We start from the raw sequence: 19,118 nt of genomic DNA, 5'->3' as shown, positions 1-19,118 counted from the left end.
AGTTAGCTAAGGCCTCATTAGCCAAATTTGGATTGATAAACCTCTTACATCAACAAAGCCCGTTTTTACATACCCGCCTCTTTTGACTTTCAGCTTACCAGGACGTTCTTCAGAATACCCTGAAGATCGGCGGAGAGGCCGTGAATCTCCTCGCTGGCACTCCCATAAGAAACATTCTTCCAAACGAGATCATCATTACAAGAAACATTGTAAGTTGATATTTGTCCCGTATAAAGTACTCCGTATTGTACATCTGCGTACGTATATCTACTTAGGGGGAAGGCAATAGTAATAAATATTGTATTTTCCATTATTCTAAAACTACTATTGATAAAATACAAACAGTTCAAAGTGTGTATAATAATGGACAAATATTTAAAAAGCAAAAATTTAACATAAAAAGTTGTTGAATAATACGGTATGCCTGTTTAACCTATATCTTCATATTCTTCTAGTATTCGGTATCGACACTACTGATATGACATCCACCACGACTCGAAGCCTAGACCTCTCGTCACTCCTAGACGGTAGAACAGACAGTGATGCATCAACGGGGGATGCAAGGGCTATACGAAGACAGCTTCGAGGTCTGGAGAACATGTATGCTGAGGTGCTGCAACTCCTGGGGGTCAGGAAACCAGCTAGTTTGGCCAAACATCCCACATGGGAATCTAGGTAAGAAGATTATTTTGTATATACATATATAGTTGATACTTTTCTACTTTTTTTGCCATATATTTTTAATCTTCCATTAATTAATTATTTTTTGGTTAACAGGTTGTCATCAAAGCGACGATATGGTAGCATGTCCTCCCTACCTTCAAGTTCTGTAAGCAGTCGTCCAGTAAGGGATAAGAGACGAAGTTCCAATGACCATAGGAAGAAACATGATCTTAAGGTAAGAGATTTCTTCAAAACTTCTGAAACAAATGTGAGAAAAATATATAATCAACTTCTATATCACTCGTATAGTTAATTTAATTTGGTTTAATTTAATTTTATATAATGTAATTTCATTTCATTTATTTCAATTTGCATGCTTGAAAAGGCTGAATAAGAGACTATTAATATTGTATGTAACAACTTTTCTCACTGTTCAAAGCAAATAAATTATCTTTATCTTTATCTTTATCGTCATCAACCCATTACTATGCCACTTTTAGACATTGTCTCCTATCAAAGCGAGAGAGGTTAAGGCCATCATGCTATCCTCTTGGCAAGAATTGGTAAACTTGCGAATTGGTAGACTTGAGACTCCTATGAGATTTTTTTTAAATCGTCAGGCTTGCACTTTCCCTCGCAATGTCTGCCTTAGAAACATCAGCGATGCTTGCCTGGTTTTGAGCTTCCGAATCCTACACTGAGAGGCCTAAAGATTCTACTACAAAATAAAAACGATTGTATCGTAGGGCATCAACAAGCGGTTCCAGCGGCTGGAGGCGCACGTGGTGACGCTGGCGCGCTCCGTGGCGCACCTCTCCAGCGAGATGCGCACGCAGCACGCCCTGCTGCGCGAGCTCGACCTCGTGCGCGCCGAGCTGGCCGCGCTCCGCCACATGTACAGGTACTGCCCGCGAGCTGGCCGCGCTCCGCCACATGTACAGGTACTGCCCGCGAGCTGGCCGCGCTCCGCCACATGTACAGGTACTGCCCGCGAGCTGGCCGCGCTCCGCCACATGTACAGGTACTGCCCGCGAGCTGGCCGCGCTCCGCCACATGTACAGGTACTGCCCGCGAGCTGGCCGCGCTCCGCCACATGTACAGGTACTGCCCGCGAGCTCGACCTCGTGCGCGCCGAGCTGGCCGCGCTCCGCCACATGTACAGGTACTGCCCGCGAGCTGGCCGCGCTCCGCCACATGTACAGGTACTGCCCGCGAGCTGGCCGCGCTCCGCCACATGTACAGGTACTGCCCGCGAGCTGGCCGCGCTCCGCCACATGTACAGGTACTGCCCGCGAGCTGGCCGCGCTCCGCCACATGTACAGGTACTGCCCGCGAGCTGGCCGCGCTCCGCCACATGTACAGGTACTGCCCGCGAGCTCGACCTCGTGCGCGCCGAGCTGGCCGCGCTCCGCCACATGTACAGGTACTGCCCGCGAGCTGGCCGCGCTCCGCCACATGTACAGGTACTGCCCGCGAGCTGGCCGCGCTCCGCCACATGTACAGGTACTGCCCGCGAGCTGGCCGCGCTCCGCCACATGTACAGGTACTGCCCGCGAGCTCGACCTCGTGCGCGCCGAGCTGGCCGCGCTCCGCCACATGTACAGGTACTGCCCGCGAGCTGGCCGCGCTCCGCCACATGTACAGGTACTGCCCGCGAGCTCGACCTCGTGCGCGCCGAGCTGGCCGCGCTCCGCCACATGTACAGGTACTGCCCGCGAGCTCGACCTCGTGCGCGCCGAGCTGGCCGCGCTCCGCCACATGTACAGGTACTGCCCGCGAGCTCGACCTCGTGCGCGCCGAGCTGGCCGCGCTCCGCCACATGTACAGGTACTGCCCGCGAGCTCGACCTCGTGCGCGCCGAGCTGGCCGCGCTCCGCCACATGTACAGGTACTGCCCGCGAGCTCGACCTCGTGCGCGCCGAGCTGGCCGCGCTCCGCCACATGTACAGGTACTGCCCGCGAGCTGGCCGCGCTCCGCCACATGTACAGGTACTGCCCGCGAGCTCGACCTCGTGCGCGCCGAGCTGGCCGCGCTCCGCCACATGTACAGGTACTGCCCGCGAGCTGGCCGCGCTCCGCCACATGTACAGGTACTGCCCGCGAGCTCGACCTCGTGCGCGCCGAGCTGGCCGCGCTCCGCCACATGTACAGGTACTGCCCGCGAGCTCGACCTCGTGCGCGCCGAGCTGGCCGCGCTCCGCCACATGTACAGGTACTGCCCGCGAGCTCGACCTCGTGCGCGCCGAGCTGGCCGCGCTCCGCCACATGTACAGGTACTGCCCGCGAGCTGGCCGCGCTCCGCCACATGTACAGGTACTGCCCGCGAGCTCGACCTCGTGCGCGCCGAGCTGGCCGCGCTCCGCCACATGTACAGGTACTGCCCGCGAGCTCGACCTCGTGCGCGCCGAGCTGGCCGCGCTCCGCCACATGTACAGGTACTGCCCGCGAGCTGGCCGCGCTCCGCCACATGTACAGGTACTGCCCGCGAGCTGGCCGCGCTCCGCCACATGTACAGGTACTGCCCGCGAGCTGGCCGCGCTCCGCCACATGTACAGGTACTGCCCGCGAGCTGGCCGCGCTCCGCCACATGTACAGGTACTGCCGGCTCCTTGCTGCAGAAAAAATCCTACTACATCATAAGATGGAGCTACATGGAGCTCTCCTTCAACTTGGTGACTTCTGTTGGTTTAATTATAAAAGAAAATAACCAAGAACATTGCTACAAGAACCTATAAAGGTGCTCCGTGCATTCTTTTTCGTATTTTTAATGTGGTAGAACCTTTTGCAATTCAGCTCCGGAAATACCACTACTATACCTATTTCCGTCACCTAATATAAGCAGTAAAGTGCTACTAAGTTCGGAGTCGAAAGTTGGAGCAATAAAGACCTACTTATTTCCAACTTCGTCGTCAGAGAAAGTAACGTACCTATCGCCAATCTCAGGTAACAGTCTGATCTTTTCTAATTCAAAGTATCCTTTCCAGGTCCCAACAGAACATACGATCGGGTAGTCACCGCCACTTGGACCCATTCTCCTTCAGCAACCCTGACCGCGTGAAGCGGCTCACCAAGTTCTTCGGGGACGAGCCACCGCTCATGAGGCTATTCCTCAAGAAACTTGGATACGAGGTCAGTATTAACGTCAAGTGCAATGATCTCTGTGGTACATCTTTATAGTCGAAAGCTACGGCAAAGGCAAACAACTTAAATAGATAACCGTACTTACACATTTCTGTATATTAAACTTTATTAAAGATTCGGAATCTTAGAATATTAGGGTGGTTTAAAAACTTATTCCTTAGCTGATGATATGACATATAAGTATTGAGTCAACGTAGAAAAGATTAGTCTAAACTCAAAATCAAAATAAAAATGAAAATAAATTAATTAAATTGTATTTAGTTAACGATTAGTAAATGAATTAATCGTTTTTAACAACAAACACCTGACCTTACACTATAGATTATTTTTCTGCTAAATATAAAGAAAAAAAATTCAATATGTGTTGCTAAATTTGTTCTATCTTCCCTCAATTTCAGAAATACGCAGCCCTGCTAGAGAAAGAGAAGGTGGGTGCAGCAGAACTGCCGTACGTAGGAGAGGACAAACTAAGGGCCCTTGGAGTACCCCTCGGCCCTCGGATGAGGATACTGAAGGAGGCTGGCATCCACCAGGACTTACACCACATGCCAAGAGACGACCATAATACTACGACGACAACTTTGGCAATTGTGTAAAATGTAGACCATTTTGAAGTTGTCTATCATTTATCCAACCCACAAAAGATCATTAATACGTATAGATCTTCCTTAAAAATAAAAGGTTATTTATGGTGACCACAGTTGACAAGGATAACACTGAAGACCCTGCCGTTAATTTCCTAATTTGAATCCATGAAGGACTGTTGGATGGAGGAAGGAAGCCTGTTGTAGAGCTTTCCTCTAATTTTATTAATATCAAGAGTTTGTAAAACATTTTGACGTAAAAAAAGTAATTACATTCTTAGCTATACTTTTAATGGACTGATTTTGTAAATCACTCGTTGATAAAGGACATTCCGTATTGTATGAGGATTGTATTTTAAGGACTTTAAACTAATTTAGAATAAGTTGTAATAATGTGATGTTGAAAGACAACGAAAATTTTTCATAAGTTTCATAATAATTTAATTGTTTTTTCCCGAATTTTAGACAAATACATACATAAATAATCAATTGTATTACTATTAATATTTGATTAAGTGACATAAGCTAAGTTATGTAAGTGTTATTATAAAAGCAGTGTTCATGACAACTAGTTAATTATATCAATTTCATAATAATTTCAACACATATTCTTTTACGCAAGCACGTTATAAAATATTGTTTTGATACGAAGGAAGTAAACAGGTTAAAGTAGATTTCACTGTGGAATTTAATGTATCTTTGTAGATAGCAAATATAATAACTTGATTTATTGTTATCCAAAAATTCAAAAAGAATGCGTTTTTGGACGCAAAAACACTTTAGGTCGGTCTCTACATTTACGGGATACGCCTGGAAATCACTCACAACTAACCCTTAACCCGTACACGTGTATCATAAATGACACGCATAAAGAAAATATATTAGTACCTACTCGTATTTATGGTCCGACTACTTGTTGCGGTCACCCATCCAAATCTCGGTTGCGACTAACGTTGCTTAACTTTAAATGGACCTACATGTAGAGTGAAGTTTAAATGAATTTTTAATTTTAGCATACTACAAATTGTCAAATTTCGCTCTTTGGTGGGGGAACTTGGATAGATTGGTTATTAATAATGGACAATAACAAACACGGGTATACTTGGACTCAAACTATAAATTAAAATGGTCATACTATTAAACTTTGTACATTGAACGCATGCAATAGTATGCCAAAGATAACCCGGCTTATATAGGCGATTGTTAAGCATATGATATACATTCATAGATGTAAATACTAGATATATGTAAGTTTGATGTAAATACTCAGTACCGAACAACGAATGAACATCGCACTTTATACTTTAGTTTTATTTTACTCCTCACTTTATTATGGGGAGGTTTTGTAAATGAAAACAGGATTAAATTTTTAACGTAGTGTTTTGTTTTATTTTTATTTGAGACTGCAGTTTTTAAGTTAATGAAAATTCTGTACTGCCATCTCGGGCTAATTGACGTTTCACTTATTACCAATTGATGATAGGCCGTTGATGACACTTTTTCTTACCATGTCCGATCTATTGTTACTAAATCTTATACATATATAAAATTCTCGTGTCACAATGTTAGTTACTGTACTCCTACGGCTTTACCGAGTTTCACCAAATTTAATATGCATATTCAGTAGGTCTGAGAATCGGCTATTATCTCTTTTTCGTACCTCTAAGTGATAAGGGTTGTTCACCCTTAACACTTTTTTATTTATATGGCAACACAAAGTTTGCCGGGTCAGCTAGTAAGTATATAAATTAATGTATTTGTATGAATATCGATTCATTTTTGCCACTAATCATTTATGATATTACTAAAGAGATTCTTCCAAATATAAGTTTTTGTTATACAATTATTCGATAGGTATATTTCATAATCTTACTAAAACTTGAACCCGCGACTTACAGATAAAATTTTAAATAATATAAACTTGCAATGTGTACAGTTTTATGAACTGTTAACGTGAGGTCATGTGATAATGTTCAACTTTAAGAGTCAATAGTCTGTAACTGTATCACAATTTATTTCGTAAGAAAATATGTGGAACTGATAAAGATTTTTGTTGCATATGTAAGTAATCAAAATACATTTATAATCAAAATACAGTCATTTTAAGACTAAAGGTATTTCTAGAATGCTCTCATAGACATCAAAACTTGAAAGGGTGTGGGTATTATAATTTTTTGAGTTAAGTAAAAAATAGCTCAAAATGGATCACTGATGTGTTAACATTGTTTAAAAAAATATAAAGTAAATTTTTAAAATACTAAACCACTAACTAAAATAAACAATTATAAAATATCATAATAAAAATAGACACAAAGAAATGGCGTGGTCAAATATCGTATTAAATGCATTTAGTAGTGTACCCACTTCCTCTATTACCTCATCAAATATTAATTAATAAAGTAAACAACTACGTGATAGTTGTTTACAAGACCCACTTCTAATTAACGTACATTTCAACGAAACCATTACTATTATTTCTTGTTACTCAGACATAATACACACAAACATTTCATTTATTTAATCGGGAAGTTTATCAAGGGGTCAAGTCGTCTTATTAAACGTATTCGGGTTTATCGGTATTCGGGTGCCATGCTTCGGACGGAGAAGATGTATCTGAGACTCGTGTGTGTGGCTGTCCTGTTCTTGGCTGCGACTGCTGAGGTCGCTAACCATGAGCCGTGTAATGATTGTGAGTATTTAAAATAAGTTCCTAGGAGTTTCCTGTCGCATGTGTTGCGACAGGAAACTGGCACGCATGCAATTTGCATATTGTCGCAACTAAATACATGCACACTGATCGCGAAGATTGCAGCGAGTTAATTCATATGTGGATAAGGAACATGAAAACACGTGCGACAGGAAAAGTATCCTAACAACTCTAAATAAAACTAAATTTGAGTCTGACTACTGCCGGATGACAATAGGATTGATTGCCGCATTGCTCACGGCAGTTATAAGTTTTCATATATTATCGTGGCGCGTGGCAATCGCCATTTTTTCATTCAACGTTTCCTTCACAAAAATCTCATAATAATGTTTCTCAAATACTGAGACTGTGGTTGAGTTTTTACTTATACTCAACGTTATGGGCATTTTATGAGAATACTTCAATAGCATACCTTTATTTATTGAAATCATAAAAATAACGATAAAAAATCTATATCTTGTAATAACTGTTGCGTGTGTTTTTTCTTCGAGTTTCTATCATACTTTCAAGTACTTTCTGTTTGATCATCAACCACCTGCATTTGCTTTACATTCCAGTATCACCAGACGCCCTGAACTCTTGCACCGTGTCGCAGGTCCGAATAACCCCATGCGCTAACCCGAAAGACTGCAGGCTCGTGAAAGGCACAACTGCCTTCATCGACTTCGACTTCACGCCCAGTGAGTCCATTTGAAAGGTAGTAGAATTAGGTTCGACCGGAGGTACCACCGCCACACGTATTTCAAGCGTGAAGTAGGTTTTTTTTTTAATTGTTTAACCTAACGATTAAGCAGACATGTTACCTGATGGAAAGTACTCAACGCCGCCTATGGACATTTGCAACACCAGAGAAGTCGCCAATGCATCGCCGGCTTTGAAGGAGAGCACTTTTTGCACCTTTTTTGAAGAGTCCCAAGTCATAGCGCTCCGGGAATACCACAGGAGGAAGCTCATTCAAACCAAACCGTGGAGGACCGCCACGAGTCCAGCTGATGTGGATGGAACTTCATCCTTCGGCGAGTGGTGCGATGGAGGAATGGTACTACGTTACCAGGTCAAGTTCTTCGGAACACTCACCATTGTAAAGCGTGAAGTAGTTTTTGCGTTTTGGTACAAGAGTGTGGATGCTGGCTAAGTTACATGCTAACAGACGACAGTCTTAATCCTCAGAAGTGGCAACACATCTATGATCGACTTCGGGTAGAGCCACTGAACATTCGGGTAGAGAACATATGGAATTAATTCAGATATCCATGGGTGGAAATGAACACTCATGGTCAGGTGACTCCATGCCCTTTTAATTATTAATCTTGCAAAAACAAAAGTTTATGAAGTGTGTTATTTATTTATTTATTTGGAACACTTACAGCTTGCTTAGACTAACATAAATATACACTCTTATAGAAAAGGAAAGCCGATTACAAGTTTTCATAATGTACTAGTAATATATTTATTACCAGTTATAACAGAACGGTAGATACACAGTGAGTAAATAACTCATTAAGTGAGATGAAAATTATGATACATACATTAAAAATATTTATAGTTAAAAAACTTTTGAGTCATAACTTCTTTCCGTTTAGAAACAGTTGTGTAAGATAGGTCAATATCACACTCCCGAGTTGCAGCATTCAGACACCTGCTTGCTCTTATGAAGAACGAGTTTTGCCTGTATTTAGTGTTACATGAAGGAACATAGAGAGGAGCAGGTACTCTAGAACTCAACTTAGGAACTCTGAATGTGATATTGCCAAGTAATTCTGGTATTCTGGTATTCTGGATCTGGGTTGCCAAGTATTTTTGGTATTCTTCAGCATCATCTTCAATTATAGATAGAACCAAATAAAAACCTATATCCTAGGTTATCGGTGGCGATAGATGATCTTACCTAAGTTACGTTCTGTTTACAGACTTTTCCGCTTCTAATTTGACAACGGGTCTGTTCTGGGAGATTGGTACTGTTGACGTTGAATTCGGAGACCTGTTCCAGACCAATGGCTGCGACTACACCGCCTGTCCGGTGGAGAGCGGGAAGTCCCAGGTTCTTAACTACAGCCTGAGGATTGGCTTGAAGCTGCCCATTGTAAGTAAATCAAATGAAATCAAAAATATTTTTCATAATCTATGTTTAGATATTGCTAGTGTATTTATATTTCTAGTTTTCAGCTTGTGTTGGTTACTAACTACCTCGATGAATCTATTAATGAAACATGAAAAAGATACACAGTACAAAAAATAAACGACCAATCCGCTGAATTTCAACCTGGATCCTTTTAGTTCGTTTTCAAAAAGTTTTCGGTTGTCACCGATTTGCAGAACTTTTGCAAATAGACCTTAGACATTGTCTGAGAATTAGAATAGGTTTTGTAAAGCAAACCCATATTTTGACATATGATTACCCAGTAAATCATTTAGGGAATTAAATATTGATAGATTTTCATTTTGCTGCTAATCCAATATTCTTATCGTATAAACATAATAACAATATATAAATACAGACGAATATAATATAACAATAAACAATGATAATTATAATGCGATAAAAATTAATAGAAAAACAAAACTTATCGACTTAAATGAACTCATTAAGGAAGCATATAAACAAGTTATAAAGTAAATGAAAATAAGGATCTGTGTAAGAATTTATGAGAATATTATACCCGTTTCAGTTGCGGTTAGAGATAGGTAATAGTTTCTGATAAGTTGAGTTATGGTTTAGGAATTTAAAAGGAAAGAAGATATAATTAAGTAATTATTAGCTTTAATTGCAATTGTTGGACATAAAATTGTCAGAATCTGGATTTTCCCATATCCATTCCTTAATTGGTGTTCTTCAATTATAAATTCTTTCATTAATTAATTTGGCTGTTTCACATCTTTCTGGTGACCGCGAGATGGGCGCTTTCTTTTTGAACAGAGGCTACTATAATTAATCCTTTCTCTTCCAGGGCAAGTTTGTGTTTAAATGGAAACTATGGAATTCAGCAAATGACAAGGAGATTTGCTGCTTCAAAACCGCCGTCGAGCTCGTGAAACGGAAAAAATGAAGGTTCTGAATAAAGCTTTATGAATCGAATTTACTTTTCCTTGTTCACCACTTCTTGAAATGGTCATTGGTCATAGTGTTCGACTGAAGATCAGATATCGCCGCTAGCATCGAAGCCGGAGATCTAAAGTATTTAAAGCAAAATATTGCTGAGGTTGGGTTTTTTGGCCGAAAGTAGCCGAAGCCAACACTTCGGTCAGAAGCTACATGGCTTTTTTATAATATTGACCATGCAATCCATCTAATGGTAAATGTCTATTGCCGCCCATCTGTAATCAACCCCAGATAGGATTAGATTCTTACCTGAGGTCGGCTACGGACACGTGCTACCCTTAAAAACAAAGTTGAACCAATACCTTACAAGCGTCCTTTTACTGATGATTAACTTTGGTTACTTTAATTTTACAAAATAATTAGGGTTTCGCGCTATGTTATGCTATGCGCACGCTATGCTTATGTTTTATTTGCCCTGTGCCAATTACGTATCATATCGACATTATTGATGCCAGTTCTTGAAGAAGCATGGAATTTACGCAAATATAATTTTTAATGTATAACGTATGTTTTATACCACAAAAGGTGCGCTATATATGAAACTTAAAAGAACAGCGCCATCTATCAAAAACATGACAGAAACTCTTTTTTTGTTTCAATGATCTTCATAGATCGACCTTTGAAGATGGATGTACGTTTTTTTATATATTGTTATGGTGGCAACCCTACGCTCTGAAGCCGGTACCGTAATTATGATAGTATTTATTATTCTAGGCCGTAATTAGTAATGTCAGCGTATGGTGAAACTTATTATTTACGACAGATCAATTTACACATACTTTCGTTTCCTTTAAATCAAGATTTAATCTCGACAGTCAATGCAGTAGAAAGAGATATTTTATAATTTGCTAGTGGTCAAATATGTTATGATGTTTGAATGAGTTATGATGTCACGAACCTTTGAATGTGGAAGAATCCTTGTAGTTGGACGGTGGTACCGCCACGCCTTTTCTGCCTAACAACAGAAGCGTTCGACGCAAACTGTGTTACGGTTTGAAGGGCGTGGTAAGGCAAACATATACTCGTACGAGGCGTTTTAACTTAGCCCTCGTTCGAAGTTGGAACGCCTAGGAAAATTATATCTTACCACATCCTTCAACACAGCCAACGCTTCACGCTGCTGTTATAAGGCAGAAAAATGGACTCTTAAGAGCTGATGGATGAAAAACTGGAAATTTACATTTGTTCTTATGTAAAATACCAAAAATACTAAATAAACTACCAGATGTTATAGTACCACAGTATTGTCGAACACAAATCGGTCCTTATCGTGTGATCAGCAATTATCTTCGAGATGTAATGCCACTTTCACAGTACCTGATCAGACATCGGAGATCTGCATCTATGAATGGCTTTGATTGTTAGCCTTATTTATCATTTCGGTTTCTAATTGTTTTTCGTTTATTGACGTAGCAATTCAGTCCATCTGATGATAAGTGTTCACCGTCCATGGACACCTGTAATCAATGGTAATTCGATAGAAAACAATGCGTTACTATCCTCGAAAGCTAACTTGTATTGTGGTTGTAGGTAATGCCGCGCATATAAAACATTGTTTATGTAAGACATACATATAGGTTTATGTGGGATTTTTACCGCACTAAAACTCAGGGAAGAATGCCGAGGCAGAACTCCGGGATCTCCGATGGATCACAACCGGAGTTCTTGGAGCGCGATGCCCCTATCGGCTCTGTCCTGGGGAGAGCAGTTTATGCTGGTGTTTACGACGGTATGCGGCCACACACAGCGCCGTCCTTCCTGGGGTTGCTTGCTGGACGGTTCGTGCTCCCCCTTTTGCCGCTCGTAACCCTGGAACCCCCCTTTTAGCCGCCACTTACGACAGGCAAGGGATAGCGTAGCCCTATTCTAGTCCCGAGACTACAAGACAACCCTAGTATTCAAACTAGAATACTGTAGGTGCTACTAGGTGGCGATGATAACGCAATTGAACCACAAATTCTAAAATCTTTATTATTTAATGTAGTAAAATTTGAAACACAAAACTGAAGATATTGACTTTTTTATAATTAGGACCTACGAGTACTTTACTCGTAGGTCCTAATTATAAAAAAGTACAGGTAGATCATAAAGAATACCCAAATACCCAGTAAATTTAGGGTATCCAGAATACTATATGATATCAAGGTGTCAATCTAGAAGTATTATAACAAAAACAAAGGTGTACCTAGTATTTAATAAACGTTTAGCTGGAGAAATGTGAAAGCCGTTCACTAGAGGGCGCGGAAGGTCGTTCGCCCTCCGCATTCCGCTCCCTGTTGATTCCTGCACCGAAGCCTTAGGGCACCGTCGTATCTCATTAGAAATGCTATAAAACAATATTCCTAAAGTCCATTACTACCTCGAGAATTTCTACTCTGTGGATTCCATGGACGAAATCAACAAAAATGAGTGGTAGTGAGTGATAAATCGTCTTTTTAGATTTCTTTGTCCCTAATGATATTTTACTTATATAGCTATTACTGCCTTACAACACCTATATAGGTACATAGCTACATGTATCGATTATAGAAAAAGGACTTATTTGTATAAAATCTTCTATCAAAAAGCCGAACGTGTAATGTTTTTGGAGCGAATGTCTACTTCTTTGGCACACCCTATAGTGCATAGGACGTAACGGATTTCAACTTGTTATGAAGTATTGGGTTTGTGCAAGTTGGGTTTTTAATAAACTTCCCTATTTTATGAAACCGTATGAGGTTTGGTTGTCCATTTAACCATCCATCAGCCTTTACAAGTCCACTGCTGGACTACTGCTAGGCTCGACTGCTCCTAGGCTTGCCCTAATCTGCGCCACTCCGACCGGTCTTGAGTCGTCTGAAACCAGCGGTTAGGGTTGTAACAAAGCTTATTATACATATAGTTTTTAATGAAGCATATTATGTAACTAAGGGTATGACAGTAACCTTAACTAGAGTCGAAGGAGCCTACGGACATGTTTTTGTTTCTCGGGCAGACTTGCTCGCTGTACGGGAACTCGAATTTATTACTGATCGACCAACTAACTGTTCTTGTAATGCGCACGCGCTTGTTAGGTAACAACATTTAGTATGAAAACAGGCCGTAAGACACTTTACTTGACACTTTGATTTTTGCACATACTCGTATGTATGACTAACTGCCCTTACGTGGTAAAGTCATAGGATAAAATTGTGGTGTGTTCAAAATCTTTTACGTATTTCAAATTAACTATCACTTGTTTTAGCGGTGAAGTAAAATGTTATGAATAACCATATATGCCTGTGAAATTCCACAACATTTTCAATGAATATAGATATATTAATTTTTTTGTTTTTCTGTGGAGAGTTTCGTTTCAACATCGGTTTGATTCGTGCATCGTAGGACCGCGAGAGGATACGGTGTAAGAATCAAATCTTCTGGACAAATTATTTCGCTAATGATTTTGCGTGTCACGGGACATAGGTACCTACAACAGAAAAAATCTGATATACCTGCTCGATCTCACAGGGAATTCTTTAGGGTAGGAAATACCTAAGCTATAACAGACCACAAGCAGCACTTCCATCTTTCATGCTTTTGATAGTAAATGTTATCTGATGGACTACATGCCTACTTGTTTATGAGTTCAACTCATTATATCGACCACATACTCGTATATCAGTTTAATTTCATAAAATTCTATTCTTTCTAAAAACATACAGTAAAATTATTCCGAATCGCTAACGGTCTCGTCATGGTTACGTTTTGGCAACTTTTACGCGCTTAGTTTAAAACGAATGGCAATCGGCGTCCGTGACGGAACCGAGTAACTGTATATGGTAACGAAATATCCGTATATCTAATGTTATAAAACTGTAATTGAGATGAATGTGGAAGGTGTTTTTTGGAAAAATAACGACGAATTGGAAGCCTTCATTTTTCGACTCGGTTAAAATATTGTTAGTCTGGGTGGCTCGATGAATATGGAATGTAATGATCATGATTATTCATGTTTTAATAAACCTTCATATGCACATAAATTGTCAGTTACAGCATTTTCTCTTTCCTACCGGATCGGAAGTAGTAGTGTGTATGTGTATTCTTGTGTAAAATTATACTATCTCTGTAAGGAAACTGTAAGAAATAGTAATTTTACCGTAAATAAAGTGTAAACAACAATTTGTGAAACAATTCGTATTTATAATTTTACTTTCCTTCAAAGTATATTGTGAAAAGATTATATAGATGCGCTAGAACCACATAAAAATATTTTTAAAACATCAATTGATTTTCATAAAATGTATTTATTACTCTATCGAATAAGTTGGTTGTTCCCCTTATTCTTTCTTCTATAAATTCACTTAACTCCTACAAATTACCAAATAGCAATTTTATTGATACTAAATTAGTGTCAAGAATGATTGATGATGCTTTACATTCATACTACAGATGTTAAATAAATGGTCTCATTTTTAACAAGAAAATTATACACATTAAATATCGATAGCTATGGATGGATTGAGAGGTTATTTCGTTTTTACAAATACCCCAGGGCGGTGACAGACGGACAGATAATTATTTGGTAGCTGGCAACACTTTCTTCGACAATTAATTCACTTTGCCGCGTTTGGTTTGCCGCGGAATTTTTTGACCACAGATTAAAAACTATAGCGTCTGTAGAAATATAAAAATATAGCGTATAGCGCAGTAAAATTCACGCAAATTGAAGAAATAGTAATAACTTTTCCGTTTTAACAGGAGGATAATGTGTTTTAATATAGCTATACAGTGAACATATAATATGTGGAACATATAATAATATTTGAGTGAACATATAATATTTGGAAGGTGGTAGAACCCTTTGTGGTTCGACTCCGGCGGCACCACCGCCACACCTATTTCTACCTAATAACAGCAGTGTTAAGCGCTGCTGTGTTCCGGTTTGAAGGGTGTGGTAAGGGAGACAGACTTTTCCGAGGCGTTCCAGCTTAGTCCTCAGGGGTAGCGGCGCATCTGTGGCCGACCTCAGGTAGGAATATCTAATCCTATCTGGGGTTGATTACAGATGTCCATGGGCGGCAGTAGCAACTAGTGGTACGTATTTAATACAATTTGCTTGTTAAATATTTATTCTAATTTAAGTCTTTATAATATTAGGAGAATATAAAAATAGATTTGTCTAGCCTGTGTTTGCTTTACTCTATGGCACAGTTAGCACATTTAAACCATATTACTTTCACACTTGCCGTTCGTTTGTTCGTCCGAATGTCCGCTCTCTCCACAACAAATTCTATTATACTCTTGCTAAATACTTGAGCTAGCTAAATATGTATTAGCTTAGTACTCAATTCGCATACATTTCCGTGACTTAGCATACTTATGTTAATCGGCTTAGAATTGCATACATATTATGTAAGATTAGGTACTCTCCTATCTAATTAAACTATACTCGCATTATACTTTGCTCTTATCATAAGCCCATTGCTTTTCCACTTTAAGCGGATTTAGGATAGCCTAATCACTGCCCTTTGGGCAGTATGAATGTCTCCATCATGCTAGCCAAGTGTAGAGTCGATGAATTGTTTTTTTTGTCGACGCATGTAGGTTCTTATTTAGGTATAGAAAGATTTTTCAATTAGTAGAAAACTTCCCAGTGATAGATTGAGGTACTGACAGGGGTATTAACTCTACGAATTGGCCAGGGCGATTAACGAAACCCGTGCCCAGCTGTGTGACTTAACATTTGTTCTCCTTTTAAACTTTTAACTTTACCTTTAAGTAGGTATTATACCTTAATTCTTAAATATTTTCCATGTCTTAAATGTATGATCATTTTAAAGTACAGATTACATAACACACCTTAAAAGTCTACACGACCAATCGACGTGGGTAGAAAAATGAGCCAGCTAGACCACCTAAATGGGTTTAGGTAGCATTGTATGGACCTGTTGGCCTTGGGCCTCTTGTTGACATTTGCGAAACGGACTAATATTATGCTGTTTCCTGAATCTCCTTTTAGTCTAACCTAGCTGCACGGTGTTTTGATATGATGGGAAAAGGTCCTGATTTACTGATCGAAGAGCGAAATTTAGGCAAAAGTTTTCTTTTATAACGTAATCACCCATTTAATAAGGATTTCTTGATTATTCACCAAAGTTTGTTAAAAAACTTGTCAATTTTGAAGCAAGTTCCATAAAATTTAGTATGGCTTCCTGGTCTGAAATAATGCGGTAAACTATGAGCGGATGGAGGAAGGAAGGCTGTTGTAGAGCTTTCCTCTAATTTTATTAATATCAAAAGTATTAATTTTATTAATTCCAGTGATACTTCTTAGTCATAATTGCAGAATTCGGCGCATTTTTTGCACCATCAGCGAAAACCAGCGATATTTGGCGACTGCACTAAAAAACCAATTTGATCTATCTATAAATTCCAGCACACGCATTTCTTTAAACGTGCTATAACGTCTATGCTTAAAATAATAAACATCAATACAAAATCAAATTATATTTCGGATTTTACTCAAATTATTCTTCGATAAGAAACATAAGCATAATACTTTTGTTATCAATAATTATCTGAGACATAGCATAATAATAATTAGAGTTTGTGAAACATTTTGACGTAAAAAAGTAATAACATTCTTAGCTATACTTTTAATGGACTGATTTTGTAAATCACTCGTTGATAAAGGACATTCCGTATATTGTATGAGGATTGTATTTTAAGGACTTTAAACTAATTTAGAATAAGTTGTAATAATGTGATGTTGAAAGACAACGAAAATTTTTCATAAGTTTCATAATAATTTAATTGTTTTTTTCCGAATTTTAGACAAATACATACATAAATAATCAATTGTATTACTATTAATATTTGATTAAGTGACATAAGCTAAGTTATGTAAGTGGTATTATAAAAGCAGTGTTCATGACAACTAATTAATTATATCAATTTCATAATAATTTTAACATATATTCCTTTACGCAAGCACGTTATAAAATATTGTTTTGATACGAAGGAAGTAAACAGGTTAAGGTAGATTTCACTGTGGAATTTAATGTATCTTTGTAGATAGCAAATATAATAACTTGATTTATTGTTATCCAAAAATTCAAAAAGAATGCGTTTTTGGACGCAAAAACACTTTAGGTCGGTCTCTACATTTACGGGATACGCCTGGAAATCACTCACAACTAACCCTTAACCCGTACACGTGTATCATAAATGACACGCATAAAGAAAATATATTAGTACCTACTCGTATTTATGGTCCGACTACTTGTTGCGGTCACCCATCCAAATCTCGGTTGCGACTAACGTTGCTTAACTTTAAATGGTTATGACCTACATATAGAGTGAAGTTTAAATAAATTTTTAATTTTAGCATACTACAAATTGTCAAATTTCGCTCTTTGGTGGGGGAACTTGGATAGATTGGTTATTAATAATGGACAATAACAAACACGGGTATACTTGGACTCAAACTATAAATTAAAATGGTCATACTATTAAACTTTGTACATTGAACGCATGCAATAGTATGCCAAAGATAACCCGGCTTATATAGGCGATTGTTAAGCATATGATATACATTCATAGATGTAAATACTAGATATATGTAAGTTTGATGTAAATACTCAGTACCGAACAACGAATGAACATCGCACTTTATACTTTAGTTTTATTTTAGTCCTCACTTTATTATGGGGAGGTTTTGTAAATGAAAAAAGGATTAAATTTTTAACGTAGTGTTTTGTTTTATTTTCATTTGAAACTGCAGTTTTAAAGTTAATGAAAATTCTGTACTGCCATCTCGGGCTAATTGACGTTTCACTTATTACCAATTGATGATAGGCCGTAGATGACACTTTTTCTTACCATGTCCGCTCTATTGTTACTAAATCTTATACAAATATAAAATTCTCGTGTCACAATTTTAGTTACCGTACCTACTCCTCCGAAACGGCTTTACCGATTTTCACCAAATTTTATATGCATATTCAGTAGGTCTGAGAATCGACTACTATTTATTTTTCATACCCCTAAGTGATAAGGGTTGATCACCCTTAACACTTTTTTATATATATGGCAACACAAAGTTTGCCGGGTCAGCTAGTAAGTATATAAATCAATGTCTTTGTATGAATATCGATTCGCCCGGTGAAGCTGTACAGGTCATTAGGACCAACAGTAACTACACAAATCGAAAAAAAAATGAATAGCGATTCATACTTGTATTTGCCACTAATCATTTATGACATTACTAAGGGGATTCGTCCAAATATAGTTATTGTTATACAATTATTCGGTCGGTAATTTTCATAATCTTAACAAAACTTGAACCCGCGACTTACAGATAAAATTTTAAATAATATGAACTAGCAATGTGTACAGTTTTATGAACTGTTAACGTGAGGTCATGTGATAATGTTCAACTTTAAGAGTCAATAGTCTCTATCACAATTTATTTCGTAAGAAAATATGTGGAACTGATAAAGATGTTTGTGGCATATGTAAGTAATCAAAATACATTTATAATCAATTAGTATTTCTAGAATGCTCTCATAGACATCAAAACTTGAAAGGGTGTGGGTATTATAATTTTTTGAGTTAAGTAAAAAATTGCTCAAAATGGATCACTGATGCGTTAACATTGTTTAAAAAAATATAAAGTAAATTTTTAAAAGACTAAACCACTAACTAAAATAAACAATTATAAAATATCATAATAAAAATAGACACAAAGAAATGGCGTGGTCAAATATCGTATTAAATGCATTTAGTAGTGTACCCACTTCCTCTATTACCTTATCAAATATTAATTAATAAAGTAAACAACTACGTGATAGTTGTTTACAAGACCCACTTCTAATTAACGTACATTTCAACGAAACCATTACTCTTATTTCTTGTTACTCAGACATAATACACACAAACATTTCATTTATTTAATCGGGAAGTT

At 38.7% G+C, this 19,118-nt stretch overlaps 2 protein-coding genes across 8 annotated transcripts in view; both read left to right on the top strand.

Annotated features, from left to right (window-relative positions):
- LOC140742784 (uncharacterized) overlaps nucleotides 1–5,766 on the top strand; it is a 64,449-nt gene extending 58,683 nt beyond the window's left edge. For 5 of the 7 annotated variants that reach the window (XM_073073839.1, XM_073073796.1, XM_073073786.1 and 2 more), the window contains 6 exons: nucleotides 94–209; nucleotides 456–675; nucleotides 775–898; nucleotides 1,410–1,564; nucleotides 3,648–3,792; nucleotides 4,203–5,766. In XM_073073839.1, the coding sequence (XP_072929940.1) occupies nucleotides 94–209; nucleotides 456–675; nucleotides 775–898; nucleotides 1,410–1,564; nucleotides 3,648–3,792; nucleotides 4,203–4,400 (958 nt within the window). In that variant the 3' untranslated portion in view covers nucleotides 4,401–5,766. The remainder of the gene's footprint in view (nucleotides 1–93; nucleotides 210–455; nucleotides 676–774; nucleotides 899–1,409; nucleotides 1,565–3,647; nucleotides 3,793–4,202) is intronic. The other 2 variants (XM_073073804.1, XM_073073821.1) reach the window with 1 other exon arrangement.
- Nucleotides 5,767–6,762: 996 nt separating this feature from the next.
- LOC140742821 (MD-2-related lipid-recognition protein-like) lies at nucleotides 6,763–10,171 on the top strand. The gene is made up of 4 exons (XM_073073851.1): nucleotides 6,763–7,077; nucleotides 7,653–7,775; nucleotides 9,006–9,178; nucleotides 10,044–10,171. The coding sequence occupies exons 1-4, from the start codon at nucleotides 6,978–6,980 to the stop codon at nucleotides 10,140–10,142; spliced, it is 495 nt and encodes a 164-aa protein (XP_072929952.1). The 5' UTR covers nucleotides 6,763–6,977; the 3' UTR covers nucleotides 10,143–10,171.
- The last annotated feature ends 8,947 nt before the right edge of the window (nucleotides 10,172–19,118 follow it).

Source organism: Epargyreus clarus, unplaced genomic scaffold, assembly GCF_041222505.1.
Source record: "Epargyreus clarus isolate Ecla_fem2 unplaced genomic scaffold, WU_Ecla_fem_2.2 ptg000001l, whole genome shotgun sequence".
Lineage (NCBI taxonomy): Eukaryota > Metazoa > Arthropoda > Insecta > Lepidoptera > Hesperiidae > Epargyreus > Epargyreus clarus.
The sequence above is the reverse complement of the archived record's forward strand: the minus strand, read 5'-3'. Positions and strand labels throughout refer to the sequence as shown.